Source organism: Anomaloglossus baeobatrachus, chromosome 6 (assembly GCF_048569485.1).
Source record: "Anomaloglossus baeobatrachus isolate aAnoBae1 chromosome 6, aAnoBae1.hap1, whole genome shotgun sequence".
Taxonomy (NCBI): Eukaryota; Metazoa; Chordata; class Amphibia; order Anura; family Aromobatidae; genus Anomaloglossus; species Anomaloglossus baeobatrachus.
The window spans coordinates 386,396,629-386,417,757 of record NC_134358.1 but is presented as its reverse complement, the minus strand read 5'-3'; the positions used below and the strand labels follow the sequence as shown (position 1 = coordinate 386,417,757).

Here is a 21,129-nt window from a genome sequence, read left to right as displayed (position 1 = left end):
ATATCAACGCAAATTTTCCCATAGGAAATATTTGAAACACAGACAATTCGTTCCACAAACCAAAAATAGCAGAAAGTACAGTACAGTAAAGCACTATACTGTATCCACAAATGCAAATTGACATACAGTACAGTATAGTATACAGAATATCCCCTTCACGACTGGCCGATTTTTCGCTTTCCATTTTTTTTTTCCACCATTCTTTTTCTGAGAGATGTAACTTTTTTATTTTTCAGTCAATATGGTCATGTGAGAGCTCATTTTTTGCGGAACGAGCTGTACTTTTAAATTAAACCATAAGTTTTACCATATAGTGTACTGGAAAGCGGCAAAAAAATTCCAAATGCAGAAAAATTGCAAAACAAGTGCGATAGCACTATTTTTTTTTAGATATTTTATTCACTGTGTTCACTATATGGTAAATCTGATGTGCGGGTGTGATGCATCAGGTCAGTGCGAGTTCGTAGACACCAAATATGTATAGGTTTACTTTTATATAAGGGGCTAAAAAAAAATTGGAAGTTTGTCCGAAAAAAGTGGCGCACGTTTTACGCCATATTCTGTGACCCGTAGCGTTCTCATTTTTCGGGATATACGGCTCAGTGATGGCTTATTTTTTGCGTCTCGAGCTGACGTTTTTTAACGGTATCATTTTTGCGCAGATGTTACTTTTTGTTCGCATCTTATTGCATTTTGCGCAAAAGTTGTGGCGACAAAAAAACGTCGTTTTGGCGTTTGGAATTTTTTTGCCGCTACGCCGTATACTGACCAGATTAATTGATTTTATATTTTGATAGATCGGGCAATTCTGAACGCGGCGATACCAAATGTGTGTATATTTTTTATTTTTTTAACCCTTTAATTTTCAATGGGGCAAATGGGGGGTGATTTGAACTTTTAGTTTCTTTTTAATTTTTTAAAACTTTTTTTTTTACTTTTTTTTTTATTTTACTAGTCCCCCTAGGGGGCTATTGCGATCAGCAGTCCGATCGCTCTGCACTATCTGCTGATCACAGCTACATAGCTGTAAACAGCAGATACACTCACTTTCTTTTTCACTGGGTCGCAGGCACAGCGAAAGTGAAAGCAATTCATGTGTAGCACAGGAGTCATCACATGACCCTGTGCTACCATGACAACTACCGGAAGTCACGTCATCACGTCACGTGACTTCCGGAATCGGGCAGTAAGTAAAAGTTTACCGCGATCACGCTTATAATGGCGCTGTCACATATTGACAGCGCCATTTAAGGGGTTAAACGGCACGAGCAGATAACGATTCTGCTTGTGCCTAGCAGGCACACATCTCAGCTGTGAAAATCAGCTGAGATGTGCACCAATTGCAGCATGCTGCCGCCGGCAGAGCGCGGGCAGTAACGTTATGACCGATAGGACGTAATTTTACTGCCCGCGATCGTTAAGGGGTTAAAGTGTATACTATTCAGTACTGTACAATGGAATTGTAACGTTATACTGAGGAGACACTAAAGCTAACTAAGGGAGTAGTTAGCAGACCAACCACTAGGGGGCGATAAGGTAGTAAAACAAGACTGGTCTAATATAACACTTCCCTGAAGGGAAGCACTGACACTCACCTTAGAGAGCAGTAAGCAGGCAAGCCCACTAGAGGGCACGAGGGCTGGAACAGGGACTCAGGTCAGAGAGAAATGGGCAAAGAGACGAACGAACAGAGAATGACTCAGGAGCAGAGGGGAACAGAGGAGGAGACAAGGACAAGACGGGAGACACAGGTTAGGTCGGGTCCAGAGGGAGACAGAGATCAAATTGGGTCAGGGGTGACACAGAGGTCAAATCAGGTCAGGGGGAAGAAGGAAGTCAGGACAGGACAAGGCATAATAACAGGTCACTCACGGGAATGTAAAGCAGCTGAGCCGGAACTATCACTGGAGAAGCACTGGAGGTGCAGTGCCAGGATATAGCGGCCTGCCCATCACAGTGAGGCAGCAAGGATTAACCCCTCACAACCTGGAACCCTGAGAGGGAATACCACAATGACTAAGCCAGGCATAGATCATGACTGGATTACTGTACTGTATAGACAGAAAGTTACCTCCAGGATTACAAAGAGCCGGAGCAGATCAGAGCGCAGTAGCAGGACGGAACAAGAAGTGTGCGCGGTGAGCATTTGCTTGTATTGCGAGTTCCTGCTTTGTAAACCAAGTTACACATTTGTGAAAAGCTTTGCTCATCTAGTGGAATGCTCGCAAACTGGATTACTCATAATCCAAGGTTCCACTGTACTTTTGAATTAGTGCTTGAGTGTCTGTACACTCCCTGACAGATGTTCTGTTGCTTATCCATGTTAGGTAAATAAAAGCTTATACCCTGACTTTAAATTCATCCATTGGTTTCATAAATTACTCTTTTGAAAGCTGAAACCCTCCCAAATTTAGGTTGTGAAAATAAAGTTGCTGCAAAGCTGAAATATTGATCATTTATTGAACACAGAAAAGTCAGATTTTGGCAAGACAAAAGTTTTGTCACCTTGTCATATAATGCACCCAATCCTAGTTTACATCCTCACCTGTGCTCACTCACCTGATTGGTTAATTAGTGGGTGTGTATCAAAAGAAACCCATCACCCCAGACCTTCAGTTGAACTGCAACTTGACCTCTGACAACATGCCAAAAATTCACCCTGCGACCAAAGCCTTGATTATCAAGAGGCTGAAGATCAGATCCACTGCAGAGGTGGCTGGCACCTTTAATGTGTGTCAGCGTCAAGTGCAAAGAATTAAAAAAAAATTTGAAGAGACTGGAGATGTTTTTGACAAGCCCAGGTCCGGCAGACCCCGCAAGACGACTGCTCAGGAGGAACGTTTGCTGGTTAGAAAATCCAAAGTCAGCCCCTCTTCCACTGCAGCAGAGCTCCAAAAGGTCTGGTCACCTCAAGTCCCTGTGTCAACTAGAACAGTTTGTAGGATTCTGTCTCGAAATGGCCTCCATGGTCGAATCAGTGCCCAGAAGCCAGCACCAAACAATAGGCAATTAAAAAACCGTGTGGCATTTGCCAAGTCCCACAGCCTGCTAAACAGATGGACACTGGAAAAGTGGCAGAAGGTGGATTTCTCTGATGAATCATCAGTTGAATTACACCACAGCCGCCGCAAATACTGCAGGAGACCTACTGGAGCCTGTATGGATCCAGAATACAGTTAAGTTTGGTGGTGGAAAGATAATGGTCTGGGGTTACATTCAGTATGGGGGTGTGTGAAACATTTACAAGGTGAAAGGCAATATCAATAGCCTAAAATATCAAGAAGTATTAGCTACCGCTTACATTCCCAATCATAACAGGGGTCAAATTCTGCAGCAGAATGGTGCTCCATCTCATACATCCATCTCTACAACAAAGTTCCTCCTGGCAAAGAAGATCAAGGTGCTCAAAGACTGGCCAGCCCAGTCACCAGACATGAACATTATTGAGCATATTTGGGGTAGGATGACAGAGGAAGCTTGGAAGACAAAACCAAAGAATCTAGATGAACTCTGGGAGGCATGTAAGACTGCATTCTTTGCTATCCCTGATGACTTCATCAATAAATTGTATGAATCATTGTTGAACTGCATGGATGCAGTCCTTCAAGCTCATGAAAGTCACACAAAATATTAAATTTGGCTTTAATGGCACCACAACTTAATTCACAAATGTTATGCAACATATCTTTGTATTAGAAGTTAATTATTTGTTTGAATTTCACATTACTTTCTGTAGGTGACAAAACTTTTGTCTTGCCAAAATCTGACCTTTCTGTGTTCATTAAATGATCAATATTTCAGCTTTGCAGCAACTTTATTTTCATAACCTAAAGCAAATCTGGGAGGGTTTCACCTTTCAGAAGAGTAATTTATAAAACCAATGGATGAAATTAAAGTCAGGTTCTCAGCTTTTTTTTTTACATAACGTGGATAAGCGACAGAACTTCTGTCAGGTACTGTATATACAGTTTACACTTCTGACCGCTGTGGTTATTATTTGAAATTTTTTTATAGATTTAAACTGATAAATAAACAAAAAAAAATAAAATTTTAGCAAAAAAATCCTCTCTTTCTTTTGACACTTAAATCTAATTTGGTTACTATTCAATTGTGAGCCAATTTTTATACCTAATGGCTGAATTATCAATTTAAAAAATGTACTCTGTGGATTTGTTTTGTTTAATGACAATATTCTAGGTAAATAGGAGAGGGGAGGAGAGAGGAGCTCTTGCACCAGCATCTTCTTCTTTCTCTCTCTCTCTCTCTCTCTTTCTCTCTCTCTCTTTCTCTCCCTTTCTTTCTCTTTATTCCTTTATATAACATTTTGTCAATATCAACTGTCAACTCTTACCTTAGTAATGTAAAATGCTGAAGTCACTGAATACATATAGAATATTACCTGTACATTGAGAATTTTGAAAATTAAAGATCAGTGTAGGGGGAGAAGGAGTATATTTCTCTCATAAGATATATTAAAAAGTTTCCTATTTTCTTGTGTACTATTGGTTTATGAGAAAAAAAAAATCAATGACCATTACTCTTTAAATGAGTTGAACACAGTCCTAGTAAACTTCAGAATGTTAGGGCATTTGTAACACACAATTCACCATAATTCAAATTTTGCGGAAAATTTTAGAAGAGTAGAGCTGGCACATTCAAATTTCAAAACATTTTACATATTGAATAAAATGAAGCCACTTTTAAGATGGGTCTTAAAATTTAAAGAATCACTGTTGTTTCAGCAAACTGCATAGATCAATAGAACAAGGAAATATAAGAAGTCTAGAATATATTTTATGAAATGAATATGCTTCTATTTTTAAGACACTTTTTTTTTCTTTCCCTGCTTTCTGAATTTAACATTCTTTTTACATTGCAGGTAAAATCTGTCTTTCCCAAAGCAAGACAGATTGCCACCACATTAAGAATTCAGATTACAGCTTCCTATTGAAGTCTATAGTCAGGAAAGAGGGATGGGGGGAGAAGAATGAGAAAGAGAGGCAGAGAGACACACACAGACCATGCTGCTACTTAAGTGTTTTATCTCATCTAAGCGCTGGATTCACAGATTCACTGCTCAGTACTGCTGGTCAATCGCCTAAATTTTACTGCTGCTTTTGAACATGTGTTACATTTTGACAGGAAATCAGGGACCCCTTATGTCCCAGTGTAATGTGTATGGGGACAGCATAGCAGCTAGTCTCCACTCCCCAATTTCTGAAAAGATTGTGCCTGCAGAAGGTAAAACTAGTAATCAACGCAAGATACAAGTCATAATGGCCATAAATAGTGCTAATCCTTGCGTACAATGACACAATTATCAATAACACAATTATTATAATAGTTCTCTGTCATATAATAACAAGACTTGTAAAATAGTAACCAACTGGCTTCTCTGGTTATATGAGTATTCTCCATCATGTCCACCAAAAGCTGGCTTGAGGTGGGGGGTAGGTTAATTTGGAAGCCACATAAGGTACAATTTGTGATGGTTTTGGTTTTCAAATGAAAAAAAAATCTATTTCCAGTGGTATGGACACTGAGGATAAACAACAGTATATATATATATATAAAAAGAAACTACATGCACAGATTTTATTACTATTGGGTCAGGTGAAGCTCATAGTTATCATGCTAAACAACAAGGTCTGATGCTATAGAAAATGTATTCTAAAATATCTGCCCTGGATACCAAGTAAGCTTGTTCCCCGCTCAGAGAAGACGCTAGATTCATTATGGCTGAATTTCATCATTATCATGAGCAGTATTCCATATGCTGAAGGAACCAAATTTCTCAATGGTTTTTAATATCCATTTCTCAGCAGCTTTCTCTCTAATGGAAGATCATTGGGAAAAGGGCCCACAAGTGACTCTCCTTTTTTATTCTTATTTTACAGATAAAGAAGAATAACAGAAAATGCCAATAAATTGCATCATTTTAGCTGAGCTTCATCATTCTGTTCCTACTTCCTCAAAGACAAGTCTCTTTGGAAATACAAGGCATTAGCTTTATAAGCAAGGCATCCACTGGCTCCTTTACAGTTAAAGACTAGTTTTTTTGTGTATTTTTTTTAATGCTCTGCTTTTTTCTCGAAACAAATATAAAACTGACTTGGCTTTTTACACAACAGGCAAAATTTAGCAGGGGAACTCTAAAGCATTGGTCATTCAAATAATGTGTTGGGGCTTAGGAACCATTGAGTGAAGTCAACGAACATTCACCTGAAAATCATTTTGAAACCCGCACTACTGTACTCATTTTGAAAATGTAATTTCACACGTCCCAGAAGTCTGAAGTGTGTTGCGCATGTGCTTGTTTAAGCCAAATTAAAGGATGATCATCCTGCACTTAAAGCAGAACGTCACAGATCCAAGGCTCTGCATCACAGCTTCACACGAGCTTCACAGGGTTCAACACTGTCTATTTGTAATGTACAAGAGATATGTCAGAGTTCATTTTATCACCAACGGCTTATATTTATTATTTTTTCATATATGTGTTTAGTAAAAAAAATAACTGAATAACTGCCCATGTAATGTCTCATTTCATGTGGTTAAAGCTCACTTACAAACATTTCAAGGTCTTCCATAAATATTGGTTTCTTAAGGCACAGCTTGGTGGGGAAAAAACTCTTTCCTGCATCTTATCTTTATACTTTTGCCAATGTACTGTAGGATTGTTGAGAAGAAGAAATTTGGTATCAAATGGACTTAAAGAACTAAGCATGTTCTTAGCTTTAGTGCTTATTATTTTTATATATTTTTCTTCTAATATTTATCACAATTTGCTGTACCACTTCTTTACAGAGAATGAGATTTGTTTTTGCATTGAAATCATTTAAGAAGGTAGCCCTTATTGTACAATAATAGGTATTAAAAAGAGTTGCATATGCTTGGAACGTTTATCATTCAGTAGCAACTCAACGGCATTGCTGCATGTAGTACTGCTGTTGTCCTCTGACCTTCAGTGGGGCCTTGATGGTAAATGGTGCAGGTGACCAATTAGCAAGGTTAATTTTGGTCTAGGCAAAATCTGAGTTTTCAGCTGTTGCATGAGCATTCTGTGGTATTGAATATGCGCCCTCTTCTTTTGTACAAAATGCAGGTAAATGGCTTAAATTCAGCTGTTAGATAAGACTGGATGGTAACTTATTTTATCTGCATTTAATAGTCACATTTATGATGGGGAACTATAATAGAAAACATCACAAATTACAGGTCTCCTATGATGGTACCATCTCCTTCAAATTGTTAAAGATCGTTGAAACTTAATAAATAAGGTGACATCTCTTAGCAACACAAATATAATTTTGGCTAGATGGGATAACATGAAGTAAGCTCACTTCTGTTCACAGGATAGACCAATATGATCCAAATATATCAGTAACTATATGGGGAAAGTTTCATATTACAATACTTTATATAATAAATATAATTCTAATTCCCTTAATTAAGTTCACAGGGTCACACAAATCTACTGTTTTTGTAAGATGTTATAAAAAATACACACATGAATTAGGAAAGAACTTTTTCAAAGCTATTATGTTATACCCTTTGATAGTAATAATAGGTACCCAAAAAGTACAATCGAATTCTGGTTAGCTAATTTTAGAACTGTAGATGAAGTCATGCATTGCCTCTATTAGCAAATTTAGTGAAAAGTAAACTTAAAAATAAATAGGATATTGACTCCACTCAATTACTGACATGGTTTTGCCTCCCCTGCCACCAGGCTAGGGGGCGGAGCTTTATCCTGGGTCTCGTTTCTGGAGCCTGCACGCTTTTATTGGGGTCATCTCCGGTGAACCGACACCGGCTATAAGCTAAGCTCTACTCTGCTGTGATTGCTGGTCCCTGTAAGTGTTTGATCTTCATCCGTCTCCCCTGTGCTCTCGCCCTCTGTCTGTGTTCTGTCCCCTTGTTCTCTATCTGTTCCCTTGGACATACCTTCATTCTTTCCTTGCCCTCTTTTTGTCCTCTCCCTCTCCTTCCTCCCCTCCTTGGTTTGCTTCTCCTGGTACTGACCTCAGCCTGACTCCGACCTTTCTCCTGCTCGTCCCTCCGGTCTTCATCTGCTCCTCACGGCGTCCGATTCGGCCTGTCTTACCATCCTCCGCACACCTCGTGTCATAACCTCCCCCTGCTGGTGCTGTAAGGTATTGCACGAGCACACTCTGTGCTTCAGCTCCCCGGCTGGTTCTGCACAGTATAGTTTCTATCCATCAGGACTCTAGCTCCCTCTCCTGGTGTCTTGACAATTATATCATGCACCACCAGTTCTGCTTACCAAAAGTTGCCTACTGGGCGCACACATTCCAGAAGGGCATCTGAAACTCCTGATCCATTCACTAAACCCCATTTCATGAACATTGGGTGTCCTAGTGATTAAATTCCTAAAATCAGAAATGTATTACCTATCCTGCAAATTGATAATGATTTTTGATTTTGAGAAACCTCATTAATGATGAATGACATACTATGTCTGTCATTTCTTATCTCCCTCCCTTTGATGTGGGCTCTCACACTGAGCCTGCATTTTTCCCTGCACATATCAGCTGATTTAATCAGCCAATATGTGCTTCTAACAGGTGTGAGTGGAGTGGCACTCCAGCTACGACTGTCAACCTGTTCAATGCCACTGACAGCTGTATTTAACACGTGCTTGCAGAAAGGCACACCCATATATCCCCTCATCGCCATTCCTGCAATGAGATCACAGGACACCAATGAGTCAGGATGACAGTCGAGGGACAATCAACACAGTACTCCTAAGAGAACCAGCTTGAGACTGGCATCCATAGGAGACTGTGATTTCTTCTATTTACTACAATGCTGTGGCATTGCTGTATGTAGAACAATTGATTAGATTATTACATTTTCAAATCCCCTAAGAGAACCATTAAATACAGTAAAAAGTAAAAAAGAAATAAGAAAAAAATAAAAATATATAAAAGTTCAAATCACCCCATTTTGGCACATTGAATATTTAGAAATAAAAAAAATCATATATAAAAATACACATATTTGGTAACGCTGCATTCTTAAAAGCCGATGCAATCAAAATATAAAATAATTATTTGATCGGTAAATAGTGTAACGACAAAACAAATCAAAACTCCAGAAATGCCTTTTTTTAGGCAACAACAGAAAAAAATGTAATAATAGGCAATCAAAACATTGAATGTTTCCCAAAATAAAGTCAATATACATGTGTGGTATCTAGGTAATCATCCTGACCTGAAAAATCATACCGTCTGGTCAGTATGATGGCAAAATGAACACTGTAAATGAAAAACCCAAAAAACATTTGCGCATTTTCACTTTTTTTGCTATTTTGCTACATTTGGAATTTTACCATTGCATCATATGATAAAATGAATGGTGTCATTCAAAACAACAACTCGTCCTGCAAAAAATCAAGCCCACGCATGACTATATGGATGGAAAAATGAAAACGTTATGGCTTATGAAATTACGGGAGGAGAAAACGTAAACACAAAATGGAAAAATCACTTTATCTTTGCAGGTCTCTTGAAATACGTCTTTTGTAATTTGATTTTTTATTCTAATTACAAGAGACCTATTATAATGGTTATATATGATGATGATTTATACAATATTTTTTCTACTATGGCAGATCAATCTCCAATTAATTTTATGCTTACACATACCAATTATAAAAATAATAATCTTTACCGCATGTGTCTCATTATTGAAATAGTCTTGAGATCAAGGATCGTTCACACATTTCCATGTTTGGGCTCCACTGAATGTCAGCAATGACTACACTGATCATACACATGTAAGTACATATTTTTCTAGCTGGCTGCCTGAGCTAATTCTATTAAATATAATGTGGCAATTAATTCTATTGAAAACAGAAAAAAACCAAATCTAGTGATGTGAAGCCAGGCTTACATAATATTTATCCATTTATAGGCAAAAATAAACTTTTTTTTAGAGAGAACCTGAATGCTGAATGTTTATTGGCACTATGCGGTAGCAATAGTAATGAGATGAAAGAGGTGGATTACTGTATGCGGAAACTAATAAAAGAATGCTACCACGCTGACTATAGATACCTGGAGTGAGTGTTAATATGTATAGAGAGACTTAACACAGGTTAGTGCTAATATGGAAGATGTGCCATAGCTTTATAAATTAATTAGTGAAGCACGTACACTACCATGCTTGGGTGCTTAGTACTCATCACGAGCAGTTGGATGCTCGGATGGATACGACTTTAGCCACCAAATATAATAGAAGTCAGTGGGGGACTCAAGCATTTTTCCAGAACAGTTCTCAGAAAAATAGTTGAATTCCCATTGACTACCATTATTCTCGGTACATAAGTCATGCCCATCTGATCGTCCAACTTCTCATTGGGAGTACCGAGCACCTGAGCAAGGTAGTGCTAACTCATCACTACTAGTAATCTTATCTTGGTAGTTGTGAAAATTTCCACTTGTTTGGCAGATTGGATAGCGCTCTACTTATCGAGTAGACATAAGCCAACCAAAGTTCAGTAAAGGATGTATAAACTTCCTGGAGTAACCTTTGTAATGAAGTCGAATTCGTATTTGGTGATGTCTTACCAGGGAGCTCCTGCTGGTACTGTCCCTGGCAACTACTTGTTTGAGTTTCCGGAGTTGGAATATAATGTAACTTGTGCATGGTACAGGGGTTTGGGAAAGCAACAAATACCAACACGTTTCAGAAAAAAAACAGTTTTCCTTCGTCAGGATCTAGATGTTTTTTGACCCTGGCTTCTGTAGGCCTCATTCACACATCTGTGATTCCAGTAGTTTGTGTGGTGTCTGTTTTTTTTCAGGGATACAACCTTTATCCATTATAAACTATGGTGTTATTCACAGTTCCGTGTTTTTACATGATTTGCCTGTGTGTACAAAACACATGGAAACATGTCCTTTTTTTCCGGCAGCACGGATGACAAGGTTCAATACAATAGTGGCACAGAAATGTAGAAAAAATTGTACGGAGAACCGATGAGGTCAAAAAAGCAATTATATTTATTGGTTAAAAATAATGACTGCCACAACTGGCAGTTTAGACCAGAAAAAGTAAAAAGGAGGGAATCACATGTGATGTAAAGGGAATAGTAGCAGAACACAGGTACTCAGCAATATAAGTCAGTCCAGGGAAGGTATGCAATCACAAAGGCATGTAAAATGATAATAAAGGACTAGAAAAAAATGCAAACAGGGAAAAGCATGAAACACATGAGCAGATGAATTAGACTAATAGGCAACCCAGCTCCAAACTGTGAGGTGTAACAATAAGCATATCACATGGTACATATATAGCATTATAATGAAAATTACTGGACTGGGGTAACCAGTTAAGATAGTATTAATATGATAATCCACCACGTATCAGAGGAATGCTGTCAGGGCAATAGAGAGAGCACAACATGGAGCATGCACAGAACAATGGTATGCCAAAGAAAATCAAGCACTCGTGGCTTTAGCATACTATGGTGAGCAATGCACCAAGTGACAAAATGTAGTTGATGTAGTGAAATGAAAGGTTCATAGCCAGATCATAAAAGAAAAAGATAACTAACTGGACAGAGAGGACCTGCGGGCACATGTGACGCCAAACCTCAACGCGCACGTTTCGACGCCACCTTCGTCACCACCATTTCTGTGTCCCTATTATAATTTCCATAGGTCCATTACATCCTTACAGCACATACACTTTATTATATGCACTTTATATTATATATATATATATATATTTTATATGGTGTTATGCATGGCTGGTTCTTTTGATCTACTTTGGTAAGGGCCAATACAAGTCTATGGATCTGGAAAAACATGCACAGAAAACAGATGGCATTTTGTTTGCTATCCTTGTTCTGTATGTATCTAACATTGCAAAGTATAGGAGAAGGTTTGTCATTTATTAATTTCTTGATCCATCTGTGGAAAACACTGAAGATGACTGATGGTAAAAACAGGCTCAAGGATAATGCACTGATGCAAAACATGCAAAACACTGATGACACCGGTACGAATTTTGCATACGTGTTTAATATGTAATTATCATTTAATTTTTAAATACGGATGTGTGAATGAGGCCTTATGTAGTGTTTCAACCTGCCCACAGGAAAAACACATGTAAGGACAACACCAGAACTCTAGGATGGATTTGTGTCAAAATCACTGATAAATACTTTGATTAGATAATTCACTAAAAATAAATTCTTTATTTAGTTATCTAGATTAAAATATGAAATATAATTTACTAAATAAAAATGTGTGTAAAAAATAAAATAATATTTCTTGTATTTTCTTGCTAAAAACATTATTTTGCAGCGCACACTCCACATGAATGTAGCGTGCCTATCTCATTATTTGTAGTTTCTAAAATAAGAATTACACGCTCGTAAATAAATTGCTGAATATTTGGATTAGGGTCACTTTATATAAATTCAATGAAAAGTGGCCAAATGTCTGATTGAAGGGCAACAGTGATGAGATGAAAATGATAAAAACAGAGATCGCCTATAAAAGTATCTCCTGGTAAAATCATTGTATGCATTCATTAAAAGATGGACTGCAACATTTTCGCTGTTAGTTTAAGTACAGGTTACAGAATATGCACAAACCAGGTAATGTATCTAGGAAATCTGGATGAAACACGCCTATTGTTACAGAAAAAAACGGGTTTAACTTAGTTCCTTCCCTGCTAAAAATACCAAAAATGTATTGAACTTGTAGATGAACATTAAGTGGGCTTTATGTTTCTGGGCTGGGAAATCAGTTACCATATTGTGCCCCCTATACTGATAAATGGGTCTACTCATCTAACCATAGACTGGGGTACCATGGACAGAATAACTTATCTTGGTGTGTTGAATACTCGTAGCCAAAGGTTTTGAGACTGACAACAATTCAGTTTTTTTACAGTTTGCTGCTTCAGTGTTTCCAGCACTTTTAGTCCGATATTTCTGTGATTACTGAGGAATAATTAGAAGCATTTCATAGGTTTTTTAAATTTTATTGAAAAATACATCAAGTTTAAGCAAAAAATATTTTTAATAGTATTGACCCCTATTTATCGAAACTGGCAATTCGTCATGACATGCTAGAATTCAGCTTCGGGGCAAAATCTGGACTTAGCGCATCCCGATTTTGCATTATTTTTTTTAAATATTGTTTGTTCACCCACTTTTTGAGAACTGACCACAGGTTCTCAATGGGATTGAGATTTGGGGAGTTACCTGGCCATGAACATAAAATTTCAAGATTTTGTTCACCGAGCCACTTAGTTATTACTTTTGCTTTGTGACATGTTGTGTTCCAACTTGTTGGGAAAAACATTTTTGGTGAGGTTTTTTGTAGTAGAAATGCACTACAAACAAATCTTATTGGTACACCCCTTATTATAGTTAAAATGCATAAAATATCAAACATGAAAAACTGCATCAAAGCACCATAATAAAATTCTCACAAAACTACTCTAAAAATGTATCTTTTGGAAGAGGTCTTTAGATGTGGATTTTTCACAAAAACTTTGTGTGAACATACCCTTACGTCCTTTAGCCTCTGTCAGTCTAAAGGCCCCATTACACGCAACGACATCACTAACGAGATGTCATTGGGGTCACGGAATTTGTGACGCACATCCGGCCTCGTTAGCGACATCGTTGCCTGTGACACGTACGAGCGACCGCTAACGATGTAAAATAATCACCAAATCGTTGATTGTTGACACGTCGTCCATTTCCCAAATGTCGTTGCTCGTGCAGGACGCAGGTTGTTCATCGTTCCTGAGGCAGCACACATCACTACGTGTGACACCCCAGGACCGATGAGCATCACCGTACCTGCATCCTGCCGGCAACGAGGTGGGCGAGACTTTCATGCGGCTGCTCTCCGCCCCTCCGCTGCAATTGGACGCCTGCCGTGTGACGTCGCTGTGATGCTGCATGAACCGCCCCCTTAGAAAAGAGGCTGTTCGCCGGCCACAGCGACGTCGCTAGGAAGGTAAGTATGTGTGATGGGTTCTAGCGATTATGTACGCCACGGGCAGCGATTTGCCCGTGACGCACAAACGACGGGGGCGGGTGCGATCTGTGAGACTGACCTGTGCTGTACAATCAGAAAAGGAGGAATTAGAAAAAACTAACAGCAGCAGCTGCCAGTTTAGGCCAATATCTGCTAAGTGTGAGTTTCCATGCCAGATCTTATACACTCCTTACAGATACGCCATCCTGTTTACTGCCCAAATTCTCCAGTTAGTCTCTGCCTCAGTACCCACAAGCAGAAGCACATAGGTGCAGGACTATACTGGTGGCATTGCTGCCAGGGAGTCACTGTCAGTGAGTGACTGTGTGTGTACTTTAGTCCTATCCAGTCTTCTGTATGTGAGGAGAGGGCGTCTTCCTAACTTATGAGACAATTTGCTTATTTCCCAGAGGAGCATTGCGGCTTAATTTCTTCTCACTGCTGGCATGCTGGATTGGTGTGTCAGTCTCCTCAAGGAGAATAGCTTTCTCTTTAGGAGAGTGAGTGGCACGGTAGTTGAGATGAGTATATAAATTGGGAGGGGGCTGAGAGCAGTGAGCCACCATATGTAATACAAGAGGTTGGCAGCAAGGTTTGGTGACATCCATGCAACAGCTGAAGGATGAAAAATGACAACTGCATTGTGCTGAAAACCTCAAATTCTGGGCACAGAGCTGTTTTGTATACAAAGTGTGTATTATAATATTATTAGTTTGTATATACTGTATATATATATATATATATATATATATATATATATATATATATATACAGTTAGGTCCAGAAATATTTGGACAGTGACACAAGTTTTGTTATTTTAGCTGTTTACAAAAACATGTTCAGAAATACAATTATATATATAATATGGGCTGAAAGTGCACACTCCCAGCTGCAATATGAGAGTTTTCACATCCAAATCGGAGAAAGGGTTTAGGAATCATAGCTCTGTAATGCATAGCCTCCTCTTTTTCAAGGGACCAAAAGTAATTGGACAAGGGACTCTAAGGGCTGCAATTAACTCTGAAGGCGTCTCCCTCGTTAACCTGTAATCAATGAAGTAGTTAAAAGGTCTGGGGTTGATTACAGGTGTGTGGTTTTGCATTTGGAAGCTGTTGCTGTGACCAGACAACATGCGGTCTAAGGAACTCTCAATTGAGGTGAAGCAGAACATCCTGAGGCTGAAAAAAAAGAAAAAATCCATCAGAGAGATAGCAGACATGCTTGGAGTAGCAAAATCAACAGTCGGGTACATTCTGAGAAAAAAGGAATTGACTGGTGAGCTTGGGAACTCAAAAAGGCCTGGGCGTCCACGGATGACAACAGTGGTGGATGATCGCCGCATACTTTCTTTTGGTGAAGAAGAACCCGTTCACAACATCAACTGAAGTCCAGAACACTCTCAGTGAAGTAGGTGTATCTGTCTCTAAGTCAACAGTAAAGAGAAGACTCCATGAAAGTAAATACAAAGGGTTCACATCTAGATGCAAACCATTCATCAATTCCAAAAATAGACAGGCCAGAGTTAAATTTGCAGAAAAACACCTCATGAAGCCAGCTCAGTTCTGGAAAAGTATTCTATGGACAGATGAGACAAAGATCAACCTGTACCAGAATGATGGGAAGAAAAAAGTTTGGAGAAGAAAGGGAACGGCACATGATTCAAGGCACACCACATCCTCTGTAAAACATGGTGGAGGCAACGTGATGGCATGGGCATGCATGGCTTTCAATGGCACTGGGTCACTTGTGTTTATTGATGACATAACAGCAGACAAGAGTAGCCGGATGAATTCTGAAGTGTACCAGGATATACTTTCAGCCCAGATTAAGCCAAATGCCGCAAAGTTGATCGGACGGCGCTTCATAGTACAGATGGACAATGACCCCAAGCATACAGCCAAAGCTACCCAAGAGTTCATGAGTGCAAAAAAGTGGAACATTCTGCAATGGCCAAGTCAATCACCAGATCTTAACCCAATTGAGCATGCATTTCACTTGCTCAAATCCAGACTTAAGACGGAAAGACCCACAAACAAGCAAGACCTGAAGACTGCGGCTGTAAAGGCCTGGCAAAGCATTAAGAAGGAGGAAACCCAGCGTTTGGTGATGTCCATGGGTTCCAGACTTAAGGCAGTGATTGCCTCCAAAGGATTCGCAACAAAATATTGAAAATAAAAATATTTTGTTTGGGTTTGGTTTATTTGTCCAATTACTTTTGACCTCCTAAAATGTGGAGTGTTTGTAAAGAAATGTGTACAATTCCTACAATTTCTATCAGATATTTTTGTTCAAACCTTCAAATTAAACGTTACAATCTGCACTTGAATTCTGTTGTAGAGGTTTCATTTCAAATCCAATGTGGTGGCATGCAGAGCCCAACTCGCGAAAATTGTGTCACTGTCCAAATATTTCTGGACCTAACTGTATATATATATACTGGCTGTAATTCTCAGTATCTGTATCATTCTGTATATATACACTGCACAGTACCACTTCTATTCTGTATACTGGATGTAATTCTTAAGTATATTACTCTGTATATATACACTGCACAGTACCACTTCTCCTGCTCTCTCTATATTGGGTGTAATCTCACTGTCTGATATTATTTCGTATGTCTTAGGTTGTCTTCTATTTGTCCTGAGAAGTGCTCATTAATAAGGGGCATTGCAAATACCCCAAAAACTGTCCTTGTAGTTGACAAAAAATTGAATAGTAGGTTGGCAACCCCTGCTGTGTTGTTATATTTTTAGCGGCACAAAGGATATGGTATATGGAATCTCTGTGCAGCAAAAATGTATTGCACGGCTTCAGCCTCATGAATTCTTGGTGAGTAGCTGCCCTATAGCATAAGGTAAGTATACCAATTTCTTAAAGGGAACCTTAGCAGATTCACTTTAGATGTGCAAGTTCATTTTAAGCTGCACCAAAATACTTGCTGATATCTATGATATTGTTTTATGACCTTTTTACCATAACATCTTATTGTTTGTACGTAAATCGTGCACTTTCTTAAATAGTATTTACAAAGTATACAAAGTAAATACTTTCAAAGTAAACCACACGGTAGCATAAAGAAATCCTATACTTACCTGACTGAGATCACCATAGGTGCCTGCCCTAGTAACTTGAGATTTCTGTATGTTTTCCTGTAGGGATGAGTAACAGAGTTAACGATTCCTCCTGCACTGTCGATTCTCCATATCTACTTAAATTGCCCGGTAAGTTTCTATTCATGTGAAATTAGAATTGAGATAAATATTAAACAACATGCAGCTAAAAGCTAGATATAGTGAGATTAATTCTACTGTATTTATACCGATGTCCCCCAATTTTGGTGCAAATGTCTTCAGACAGGAAGAAGACTTGAACTTTAGTGCCACCTATTGGATGCAACAATCCTAAAAGTCAATATTATCCTTTACAGGGAATCTGTCAACAGGTTTGTGCTACCCTACCTGAGAGAAGCATTATGTAGGGCACACACCTAGACTATCCCTTACTGGGTGCAGCAGTTGTGATAAAATCCCTTTTTTTCTCTGCTGCAGATCTAGCAGTGCTCAGAAAGCTATGCTCTTTATAATGCTGTCAACACAGCTGATTAAGAGCTTTCTGTGTACACTGTATATTGACAGAAAGCTGCTAGTCAGTGATTGGGGCAGGGTTACATAGAGCAGGTTGACTAGGTGGCACGAGAAAACTAGTTCTCTATTGATAATCTCCTGCTGATAAAACACTAATTTCATTAAAACAACACACAGCCCCTAAGTAATATATTCCTAGAATCAGAGTCTCAGCATCTACATCAGACTGCTCTCAGATTACATATCAAAAACCAGCTAGCAGAATGCCTAATGAGCATCGGTCAATGCCAGGATGTGGTTACAGCCGCTGCTCACTATGTACTGGAGGGTGACTGAAGCCTCACTCGCTGCTCATCTATTCAATGCAGCAACCACGCAGCTTTATACAACTGCAGATTACCCCATATCTCCACATTAATAGCAATTTTTTATACATAAAATGTACCTGTAAATTAAATGTTGTTTATTACACTATAATACAATAGTTGATTTTTTATTTTTAGATATATAATAACTAGGACCATAACTAAACTGATTCACGACCAAGGATGTATGTACACTGTGTGCAGAATTATTAGGCAAATGAGTATTTTGATCACATGATAATTTTTATTCATCTTGTCGTACTCCAAGCTGTATAGGCTTGAGAGCCAACTACCAATTAAGTAAATCGGGTGATGTGCATCTCTGTAATGAGGAGGGGTGTAATGTAAAGACATCAACACCATATATAAGGTGTGCTTAATTATTAGTTAACTTCCTTTCCTTCGGCAAAATGGGTCAGAAGAGAGATTTGACGGGCTCTGAAAAGTCCAAATTTGTGAGATGTCTTGCAGAGGGATGTAGCAGTCTTGAAATTGCCAAACTTTTAAATCGTGATCACCGAACAGTCAAGCGTTTCATAGCAAATAGCCAACGGGGTCGCAAGAAGCAAGTTGGGCAACAAAAAGGTGCAAAATAACTGCCCATGAATTGAGGAAAATCAAGCGTGAAGCTGCCAAGATGCCATTTGCCACCAGTTTGGCCATATTTCAGAGCTGCAACGTTACTGGAGTATCAAAAAGCACAAGGTATGCTATACTCAGGGACATGGCCAAGGTAAGGAAGGCTGAAAAACGACCACCTTTGAACAAGAAACATAAGATAAAACGTCAAGACTGGGCCAAGAAATATCTTAAGGTCCTGTGCGCACTGGCTGGTTTTGCCGCGGATTCCCTGCGGTTTTGCTGCATGTTTCGCTGGATGTTATGTTCATAACATCTCTGCAGTGATTCACCAGCAAAGCCTATGGGAAAAAAAATGCTGTGCGCACTATGCGGATTTTGACACCTGCATGTTTTGCTGCGGAATTCCCGAAGCAAAAACAATTGCATGTCACTTCTTTTCCGCACGTCGCTGCGGGATTTCACTCCATTGACTGCAATGTAATCGTAAAATCCCGCAGGGAATAACACAGGCAGCAAATTCTGTGTGTTTCATTACGTTTTCCTGCGTTATTCCCTCCGGTATTTTGCGGTTTACCTGCGGTAATGTTCATCGCTGCCCTGTGGTTTGCAAGGAAATGATGTCATTATGACAGGAAGAGGAAGCGGAGCATAAACACACACATTACAGACACAGGCATAGAACACACACATCATACTTAAACACAGACATATAGAATACACATAGAAAGCAAACGGACATATAGAAAAAAAAACACGTGGGCTCCGCTGTAAATTTACCATCCAGCCAAGGTAAACACACAGCGGCGGCCTGGTATTCTCAGGCTGGGGAGGGCGAGGGACAGGGTTAATGCCCCCCTCTCTCCCGCAGCCGAGAATATCAGCCCGCAGCTGCTCCGGGACTGTCGCATCCATTATGTGGCAGTACCGGAGTGTCCCCGGCTCTTCCTGTTGCCATGATGCGGTGGCAAATAAGGGTAATATAGGGAGTTAATGGCGGCGGATCGCCGCTACTAAGTCCAGGCTCGATCATGGCAGCGTCTATGAGACAGCAGACATAATTAACCCGTAAGTAAAGTGAAAAAACACAAACACCGAAAAATCCTTTATTTTAAATAAAACACAAAAAAGCCCCTGGTTCACCATTTTATTAACCCCTCCCAAACACACAGGTCCGGCGTAATCCACATCCTGCGATGCTTGCATCCAGCCGCGACTGACACACAGCGCTGAATGCAGCCTCGCAACGAGAAAGACTGCAGAGAGGTAACCACCGGGCATTTCCCATGGTCGGTAATGTGAACACACATTACCGCTCGGGAGAAATGCAGCGTGTGCCCACAGGGACTTTACAGGGACTCTATCTATCTATCCCTCTATCTATCCCTCTATCTATTCTTCTGTCTTCTATTTTTCTATCTGTCTATTTATCTATTTATCTGTCTGCTATCTATCTCAGAAGGAAATTACTTTTTTTTTCAATGTGCTGTATTGCATTGAATGCATTAAAGCACATGTACCAACCCGCATGCGGAAAAACCGCGGCAATACCGCTAATAATACCGCGGTAAAACCGCAGCAAACCGCGGCAAACCGCATGTGGTTTTCGGGTGCGGTTTGCCGCATTTTTTTTTACCACAGGTGCGGTAATCTTTCAGACCCTGCAGAATTTTCTTAAGAAAATTTTGTTTTCCAGTGCGCACAGGGCCTAAGAATGATTTTTCAAATGTTTTATGGACTGATGAAATGAGAGAGACTCTTTATGGGCCAGATGGATGAGCCAGAGGCTGGATCAGTAAAGGGCAGAGAGCACCACTCCGACTCAGACGCCAGCAAGGTGGAGGTGGGGTACTGCTATGGGCTGGTATCATCAAAGATGAACTTGTGGGACCTTTTCAGGTTGACGATGGAGTGAAGCTCAACTCCCAGACCTACTGCCAGTTTCTGGAAGACAACGTCTTCAAGTAGTAGCTCAGGAAGAAGTTCGTATTGTTCAAGAAAAACATGATTTTCATGCAGGACAATGCTCCATCACATGCATCCAACTACTCCACAGCGTGGCTGGCCAGTAAAGGTCTAAAAGATGAAAAAATAATGACATGACCCACTTGTTCACCTGATCTGAACCCCATAGAGAACCTGTGGTCCCTCAAAGAATGGGAGATCTACAGGGAGGGAAAACAGTACACCTCTCGCAACAGTGTCTGGGAGGCTGTGGTGGCTGCTGCATGCAATGTTGATCATAAACAGATCAAGCAACTGACAGAATCTGTGGATGGTAGGCTGTTGAGTGTCATCATAAAGAAAGGTGGCTTTATTGGTCACTAATTTTTTGGGGTTTTGTTTTTGCATGTCAGAAATGTTTATTTCTAAATTTTGTGCAGTTATATTGGTTTACCTGGTGAAAATAAACAAGTAAGATGGGAATATATTTGTTTTTTATTAAGTTGCCTAATAATTCTGCACAGTAATAGTTACCTGCACAAACAGATATCCTCCTAAGATAGCCAAATCTAAAAAAAACCACTCCAACTTCCAAAAATATTAAGCTTTGAAATGTATGAGTCT

General features: G+C 39.5%; 1 protein-coding gene across 3 annotated transcripts in view; it reads left to right on the top strand.

Moving 5' to 3' along the window:
* The window catches only part of PDE1C (phosphodiesterase 1C), a 1,233,587-nt gene that overhangs the window by 1,210,436 nt on the left and 2,022 nt on the right, over window positions 1-21,129 (top strand). For 2 of the 3 annotated variants that reach the window (XM_075315087.1, XM_075315088.1), the window contains one exon: window positions 17,189-17,254. In XM_075315087.1, the coding sequence (XP_075171202.1) occupies window positions 17,189-17,254 (66 nt within the window). Of the gene's footprint in view, window positions 1-5,897; window positions 12,279-17,188; window positions 17,255-21,129 lie in introns of those variants that run through there. The other variant, XM_075315090.1, reaches the window with a different exon arrangement.